General features: G+C 49.9%; 4 protein-coding genes across 4 annotated transcripts; all 4 read left to right on the top strand.

The window, feature by feature from the left end:
• Positions 1–442: 442 nt before the first annotated feature.
• Positions 443–1900, top strand: TEOVI_000250300 (uncharacterized protein; the record flags this gene model as incomplete). The annotated part of the gene is made up of 1 exon (XM_067225572.1): positions 443–1900. The coding sequence occupies one exon, from the start codon at positions 443–445 to the stop codon at positions 1898–1900; it is 1458 nt and encodes a 485-aa protein (XP_067081673.1).
• Positions 1901–2507: 607 nt separating this feature from the next.
• Positions 2508–2870, top strand: TEOVI_000250400 (uncharacterized protein; the record flags this gene model as incomplete). The annotated part of the gene is made up of 1 exon (XM_067225573.1): positions 2508–2870. The coding sequence occupies one exon, from the start codon at positions 2508–2510 to the stop codon at positions 2868–2870; it is 363 nt and encodes a 120-aa protein (XP_067081674.1).
• A 467-nt stretch (positions 2871–3337) lies between these two features.
• TEOVI_000250500 (Protein prenyltransferase alpha subunit repeat, putative) lies at positions 3338–4591 on the top strand (the record flags this gene model as incomplete). Its single annotated transcript, XM_067225574.1, has 1 exon — positions 3338–4591. One exon carries the CDS (start codon positions 3338–3340, stop codon positions 4589–4591), a length of 1254 nt encoding a protein of 417 aa, XP_067081675.1.
• Positions 4592–4982: 391 nt separating this feature from the next.
• Positions 4983–7643, top strand: TEOVI_000250600 (WD domain, G-beta repeat/PFU (PLAA family ubiquitin binding), putative; the record flags this gene model as incomplete). Its single annotated transcript, XM_067225575.1, has 1 exon — positions 4983–7643. The coding sequence occupies one exon, from the start codon at positions 4983–4985 to the stop codon at positions 7641–7643; it is 2661 nt and encodes an 886-aa protein (XP_067081676.1).
• Between the last annotated feature and the right edge of the window lie 651 nt (positions 7644–8294).

Raw genomic sequence — 8294 nt, forward strand, 5'->3', positions numbered from 1 at the left:
ATTATTGTTGCAATAATTTTTATCCCTTACTATCGAACGAAGGCAACTCCCCTTTGCTCTGCAGGTGCATCACTTTCACTTTGTTCCGACTTTTACTCCTTTATAAGAGGCTGACTGATAGGTATAGCGCAAGGTACGAGGTAACAAGGCGAGGAAAACTCAACTAAGCATTGCAAAAACCTACAGGCTGTTATAGAGTGTGATACACACACCTATTTTTTTTTTCCAGAAAGCAAGGGCAGTTTAGCGCAGGTGTCTTGTGGAAGGCACAGAGCAACAACCCGGTAAGTAGATACTGTACGAAGCAGAAGGACAGGTCGGTAGGTGGGAGGGGGAAAGATCAAAGCGGGTCAGAGGAAAACAACAGGTATATTTATATATTGGGAACGATCTTGCATAGAGTGGAAAGGAGTCATAGAAAAAGAAAGGGAGGGGAACCTTTATGATAGCTGCAACTCAGGTGCCAGGCTTGAATGAAATATCTCGACAGGCGGCCTCAGGTAGTCCATTTCCACAGGTACTACCGCCAAGGTACCCTGCCAACAAAGTCAGCACGGCGGGGCTGCAGTCAAGCAACCACGGCGCCGCACAACTCGTGCACGACGTGAACAATGTGGCTGCTGAGATTCATCATCCGCTTATAACTGCTGCTGACTACAGCGACCGTAGACAACTTCTGTCACACATAACGGTGTTGAGTGGTCAACTGCAGCGGGCGCAGCTACTGCTTCGCAACACGCCAAGCTGCGTCGTGTCTGACGCTGATATCGCACGTTTCGATCCCCTTATTGCGCAAGCTGAGGTGGAACGTCTTGACAGCGCACTTGCGCAACTGAGCCTCCTTCACGAAATGGAACGTGCCCGTAGTGGCTCCTTAGAGGCAGAGCAACAACAACTTCGCGAGGAGCGCAATCAGCTTGTAGCACGAGTGGACACTTTGGAGTCCCGTTCAGTGGCGCTAGAGACGGAAAACGTGCAGCTTCGCAGTGCTTTGGAAGTGGCCCAGCAGGAATTACAGGTACTGCGCGTGGGGGAGTCCGCCCTCGGAAACAAACTACATGCAATTGAACAGCTTCAGCGTGACGGAGGGCGCTTTGACGGTGTTAATGTTGTCATAGCACCACCACGCGCAGTCTGTAGTACAGCGGCAAAGGAACTGCAACTGCAGGAAAACATACAGCGGCTGTCGCTGCTGTTGGACATGATGATGGATCCCATGTACATTGCATTTGACGCCGGGGTAGTGTGGATAACAGAAACGGAGCACCATCGCGCTGGTGGGCAAGTTTGTGGGGCGGCTCTCAGCAATGCACCTCATGACAGCGAAGAACTGACGACGACGGTTGGTGGAAACAGCCCTCTTGGTAATGCGAGCGACGCGACACTACCGCAAGATGTCGTCGCTAATCCCCCTCATGTTGTTGCAAGTGAGGTGGATATATCTCTACTTCAGCAACAACAGCAGGAATTGTGCCGTCAGTTGGACGCAGTAAGGGAGAGCTGCCGTGTTGCCGAACGAAATCAAGAGCGGTTACAGGATCTCTTGTTGGAGGAACAGCGGCGTACAGAAGCAATGGCCCAGGAACACTGCAAGCAGTTGCAGTGTGTGCACGACAGGGTGGTCCATGAGCGCCGCCAGGTGGTGGAGAGCCTCGTGGCAGAGGTGGAGGAAAAGATGCGGAATGCCTTCCGTGATGGCCGCTTATATCAGAAGCAGTTGGACGAGAGGTTGATTCACAGGCGTTCGTCAAGTACATTCCAGTCACGGAGTGGGCATTCGTCAGCGCGAAGCACCCCTTTTGCGTCACGGCACAAGGCGTTTGGTGGCAATGGGACGTGTAAAGGAGATGGGGACGCGAACAGCAGTCGTAGTGCTCGTTCGCCGATACTCGGTGGATGAATACACAGGAGTCGAAAAGGAAATTAAATGCTTTTCAAGGGGTATGTTTGTATACTCTGTGATGGGTTTGTTGTGTAACTTGCAGTCTGGTGTACGTTTAAGTTTTACTGGGTTATTCTTGGCTTATTTCGTATTCTTTCCTCCGTGCGCTTGTGCATGCATTCTTTTTTTTTTTGCCTGTACGTGGGTATGTACTATCGTACTTTCGTATGGCTCCGCTGCATTACCGTATACTTTCAATCATAGACTTATTCCAATCGTGAAGGGGTTTCTTAGGAGCACATTGGTTGAGTTGACGGGGAACTATCTCTTTGTTTTTTTTCGTACCCAACTTGGCTGGTGTGCACATGGCCATGGAAACTCTTCTTCAGGCTTACAATTGTTGGTCTTTTCATCTCGTCCCGTAATTACCACTTTACATACTCAGTTACTTTTGACGTTTTACTTTTTATTTGTCTCTTATTTACTTCTGCCCCCTGTCCCTTATTTACTCATTGTTTTTTTTTTCTTAAGTCGTGGTCGCTGGTTTGGCACGATCTCCAACACAACCACTGCTACCACTGGTTGCAAGAGGGTTTGGCACCAAAGTAAATTCTAAAATAAAGATATGGCGGCACCACTAGCAGCGTTGGTCCTACTGGGTGGTGCGTATTACATTTTTAGGTTGGCTCCGCGAATAACGCAGCGTGTTTCAATGGCACAAGGCCTAACGTGCGCGGCAAATCGGCAGCTGCGACCGTACCGCCGATATGAGGGGGGTTTCGAGAAATCCATGACGAAACGTGAGGCACTACTGCTGCTTGGCTTTACTGAAGATGTTGCCTCCGGTGGATTCCTTTCCCTTCCATCAGATGAGGAAATAAAAACACGGTATTATGGTTTAATGAAGCAACTACACTCGGACGTGGATGGCAGTCCGTATATTGCAGCGAAGTTGAATGAAGCACGGGACATACTGGGGAAGAAGTAACATGTCATTTAACTATCGCTTAGCAAATTCCAATCTGATATGTGTAGTCCGTGCTTCAGTGTGATATACAAGTCAGCTCAGCTTTCATCACTGAGTAATGTCCCCCTCTCGAACGCTGAACAAAAAAAAACCGTTCGACAACATTCGACAACATAGTGCCATTGCAAATATCGTACAGTACCTGGCGAGTGGAAGGTTTGAATGCATCCGAGTACGCACATATATTCTTCTGTGTGCATTAGGCCTCAAGTGTGTTACTTCCCCTTCTATCACTTGTATCTACGAAACAAAGTTTTTGTAGGGCCCACGCGGCTGTGGTGAATAGGTGCCGGACGCTGCTGTGCGTGTGCGAGGTAATCAAGTGGGTTAAAACTAGCGAACAAACTTAGCGTCGCGTGTTTTGGGTACTTGAAAGGTGAGCAGAAGGTAAAGTGCACAAAGGGGAAAGGAAGAGGCAGTTGTGTTAAATGATGTCATCCTCAGCTTTTACGGCGGCGGCAATCGGTGAACGGCTACAAGTAGCACTGGAAGAAGCAACACGTCACCTCGAATGCGGTTGCTCCATAAAATGCTCGCTGGCAATATTACCAGACATCGCTCTGCAGGGGATGGCACACAGTTGGGGGATCGTTGACCTTATCGAACATTCACAGGGCAGCACCTACGAGTTGGCTGTAGGTTTGGGAAAAGATGTGCTAAGGGAGGCCCTCGCAGATTTCTTACGTGAACAACAGAATTCCGATAGAAGAGAAGAGGCGCTGCCCCTCATAGCACCCGTTGTGCATAACCTGCCACGTTTCTCTGTAGTGCTGTTGCTCCTCATCATGCCTGCTCACAGCAGCCTGTGGAGTGCGAGACGACGTTGGATAGAGACATGCACTGCAAACGGTGAAGATCATTCCCGCTCCTTCTTGTTTCAGGAGGTGCTCGTAACGTCTTTACTGCTAAACTTTTATTATAAAGTGCAGGAGGTCTGGGTTTATCGGTGGTGGGTAGTAGAACGGCTCTTATCGCATCCTGGTATAAACTTGGAGGTTTTCAACGACCACGACCGCGGTGTGCTGATGGAGGCCGCTGACAAGCATCCCATGAACTATAACGCCTGGAACTATCGCCGTCAGGTGTTCGAAAATATTTTGAACATCACACAAAACGCAAGTAGGTGCAGGTCATGCGCGTCAACACCTTCATTACTCCAGCAGGAGGTTGAAATCGCGCTGCGTTTTTTTGAAACCCACAACGGTGATACGTCTGCTGCGTCGTATCTTATTTTTCTTCTTCACAAGGCGGAGACCATCAGAAGTGACAGCGCAGAGGGTAAGTATAATCAGAATAGTGGTGTTTGTGCCGGTTCCTTAGTGCATAGTGTGTGGAAAAGGCTTATGTTAGCCAGTACACAAGAGTTGCGTCGGCACTGGGACAAGGGTCACGAAGCCGTCTGGGTGTTGCGTTTGGCACTCATTCACTGGGCGCTTCGCATCCGTCCCATGTGCGGTTGGTCACTCGAGGATGAAATGCATCTCATATCAGTTTATATGGAATTGCCAACGCTGCATGATGAATGGGTTGGTTTGAGCGAAGTGACGTGGGTGGCGGCCTCAGGGAGTCCTTCATGGACTTCGTTTTATGCAGCACGGTACGGTGTTCAGTTGCTAAAATTAGTTACTAATGCGTGCCGTGGGAAGGGAAGAAAAGTTATCGACTCTGATGGCCACAAATAAGAATAGCGGTGATGAAAGCGCGGGAGTGTCGTCACCTCTCGGGTTTGTGTAACCGCTCAGTGTTTCTTGCGCATGCGCTCGCATTGCTTTGGTCGTTCGCCACCACATTCTTCGTAGCGAGCTGCACAAAAGAAGAGATATGGACCTGCTGTCATTGTAACCTCTGTTGCTGTCAAGTTGAGCCCGTGCTGCGGATTGATATATCACACTTTCATTACCTATTTCTTTCCTTCGCAATGGAGAAACGACTAATTTACTCCCCAGAAAAGGAAAGTTAACAAGGGTAAAGGGACGGTACGTGGCGAAAAAAAAAAAAGAAAAGAAAAAGCTGGCAAAGTGAACTAAAAGAAGGTGGAACGGAACGCATTAAACACACTAAAAGTTACCAACTATGTCGAAGGCCCCTGAGCTGTGTTATTTGTTGCGCGCAGAGGGCCGCATTCATACAGCCGATGTTCGTCACGTTTCCTCTTCGTCGGGTCTCCTCTTAACCTCCTCGCGCGACCAGACTACTTTTGTCATTGATGCTCCAGGCACTACACCGTGGCCCTCAGGTGACGATTTTCCCACGGGGTTGACACTCACCGGTCACACTGCTTTTGTCAACTTCGCCATAATGCATAGCGGGATACCGCTTTTGGGTGGTGAGCCATGCGTTATCACGGGCGGCAATGACAAACATGTTGCACTATGGAACCCGCAAACAGCTGCGCTGGAAGCAGTTCTCGACAGTCACAGTCACGGTGTTTGCTGTGGTCTTGTGGTTACATCCACCGTTGCTGAAGGTGCGGGGCACGACGGTAGTGTTGGGGATATTGTGACAGGTGATTGGGGTGGTATGTGTCTCGTTTTTGATGCGACAACGGGTGATGTAAAGCAGTGCTACAGGGGACACTCAACAGCCGTTCGGAGTATCACGCAATTACCAAGGACCAGCAGCATTGTGAGCGCCTCTGGGGACAAAACCCTTCATCAGTGGAACGTGGCGACGGGTGAGGAAATTGCCGTGTACACTGGTCATACAGATGTAGTTCAATGTGTATGTGCCATAAGCTCTACTCGGTTCGCCTCTGGTAGCAACGATACGACGATCATAATTTGGGACACAACAGTTGGAACTCACCCCCTACGCAGCTTACTCATGCACCATAGTTTGGTCTACTCCTTGTGTTTTTGCAACGACCGTCAGTTACTCTTCTCTGCTTCGGAAGACTGCACTGTGAAGGTGATTAGTGGCGCGAGCACTGTATCTGCCCCCACTGTAGGATCCTCGGTGGATGTTGGTGACGTGGCCGTAGTTCAGAGTATCAACCACCCATGTGTTGTGTGGTCTGTGTGCACAACGGAGGTTGGGGATATTGTGACGGGCGCCGCGGATGGTGCCGTGCGAGTGTGGACACTTAATGATGAGTTAATGGCATCTGTTGGAAAGTTGGAAGCACTTGCGGAGGCGGTTGCCACGCAGAAACTCGACATCAAGATTACATCAATCGCCGGAACTAATATTGCTGATCTCCCCCCTGTAGAGCAACTCCATCAAAAGAAGGGGGTTCAAGAGGGTGAACGCTGCTTTGTACGCACAAAGGGGGAAACGGTGGAAGTTTATGCATGGGACCAAGGCCGATGGGAGAAAATAGGCATCGTCACTGAGGGAACTCAGGGTCAACCGTACACAGGTGCGCAATCGGGCAGCGCAGCGCAGAAGCCCAAGGTGTATTTCAACGGGGTTCCCTACGATTACGTTTTCGATGTTGATGTGAATGGGACAATGCTTAAACTTCCGTACAACCGTGGTCAGAATATCTTTGACGCAGCGCAAGATTTCATCAATAAAAATAGCGCCGTTGTCTCCCAGACTCACAAGGAAGAGATACAAAACTTTATTCTGAATAACATCGACCCCCAGGACGCGCTGCTGCTGACCGGCTCGCAACAAGGGCTATCAGCTGCAGGGGGAGGAACGGTGTCTGGTGGTGGGAGTCATGAACCTGTTTTCTCCCAGTTCGCACGTGAAGCCATGGAGATGCGCCAAGCGGGTGCCTCGCACGTACCAAGTTGGGGTGAGGCGCTGCGAAACATGGAGAATGCCGGCGTAACTGCAAATGATGTTGCCTTCTCGGGTTATGCCCGCGAGGAGATTGAACTTCAAAGGCAGCAGGAGAAACAGCTGCCACAGGCGCCCACTGCGGGGGGAAGCGATGTCGTTGCATGGAGTAGTCATCGATACTTCACCTCCATCAACCTGGAGGGTGTGCAAAAGAAGATTAACGAACTAACAGGAGGCACGGAATTCGGAGAGCTCGTGCAACGAGTTGAGGCGGGAGCGAGGGCGGCGCCGAGTGTAGGCTTACTTCTTAACATCATGGAGCTTCACAAGCGGTTACCGGAGGCCTCGCGCTTCCCTGCGCTTGATTTGCTCAGTCGTCTACTGGCGGTGGGACGTCATCCCTACCGGTGGCTTCTGCTACTTTTAGGTGACAGCCCCGGGGAGTGGTATTGTTCCCCGCTAAAGTTTATGGAAGAATGCGTGTTGGGTGTCGACCGCGCCAGTGATGCTGAGTGTTTGGTGACTGTACGACTTTTCCTCCATGCTGCTGCAGCACTTGACGCCTTGCCGGCTAGCACCTCCATAACACCGGAACAAGCTGCGGTGCTGCTGCAGGCCTTTACACAAGCACCGCGTTCTTTCATCAAAAAGAATATGAACAACAACATGAAGAAATCAGTTAGTGCCCTGCTTCAGAATGTTTCCTTACTTCTTGCGCATGGCGCCCCAATGTTTGGTGATGAGGGTCGCCTGAACTGCACGCAGGAATGTGTGCGCATGGCATCCCACATGCTGCTACTGGAGCCCATGTCATCCCCCGTAATAGCGGAGGTAGTGGCCACGGTCTTAACGTTACTGCAGGCAGAAAGCACTGCTAACGCAGCTGCCGCTGTTGGTCGGGGCACTTTATTGCACACGATGCGTCTCCTGAAATCTGGGTCAGAGCAGCGCTGCAGAAGGGCAGCAGATATAATCCTCCGTGTGCTAGAGGCTGATGGGTCTTGATAATTCGCAACGCGAAATTCAAAGATGACCGTATGTCCATCAACACGAACTGAAGGCACTCCTTCAAAGTACCTATAAGTCCTTCATGGTACATTTTCCGGTATTCATGCGTCGTAGGTGCCTAATTTTCATTGTCGTTGCCATTATTGGTTGGCCTTCCTCCCATAACTTCAGACAGTAGTCCGTTGAACTGATGCAAGCACGCGCCTTCCGAAGGATAATGTAGCATAACACGGTTACCTTGTCAGGTGCGAGGAGGCTCCGTGATTGAGTGGGCAAAAAAAAAGAAAAAGAATAAACAAATAAATAATGAAATGGGGAGGGAGGGAGGGAAGAGAGGCAATGGAAAGAATCTGAAGTGGGAAGTGGGAAGGAATTTGACAGGTGAGGAAAGTACGAGGAACCGTGTGACTCCCGCACACAAGTTGCACTTCTGCGAATACTGTCAAAGTGCGCGACTTTGTTTTCTCCTCTTCCTAATGACAATTTGAGTGTCGTTTCACCTACTCTAAGGATTTTTTTTTCGTCGACTCGCATTTGTGTCTTGCCAGAATTGGGTGTACTTCGCTCCTCTTCTTCTTCATTCTCATTTTCATCCTTTAACATCTCGCGAACAAACGTGCATACATAAATTCCCCGCATTTTTTTTTT

Source organism: Trypanosoma equiperdum (genome assembly GCF_001457755.1).
Source record: "Trypanosoma equiperdum strain OVI genome assembly, contig: ctg_561, whole genome shotgun sequence".
Classification (NCBI taxonomy): Eukaryota; Euglenozoa; class Kinetoplastea; order Trypanosomatida; family Trypanosomatidae; genus Trypanosoma; species Trypanosoma equiperdum.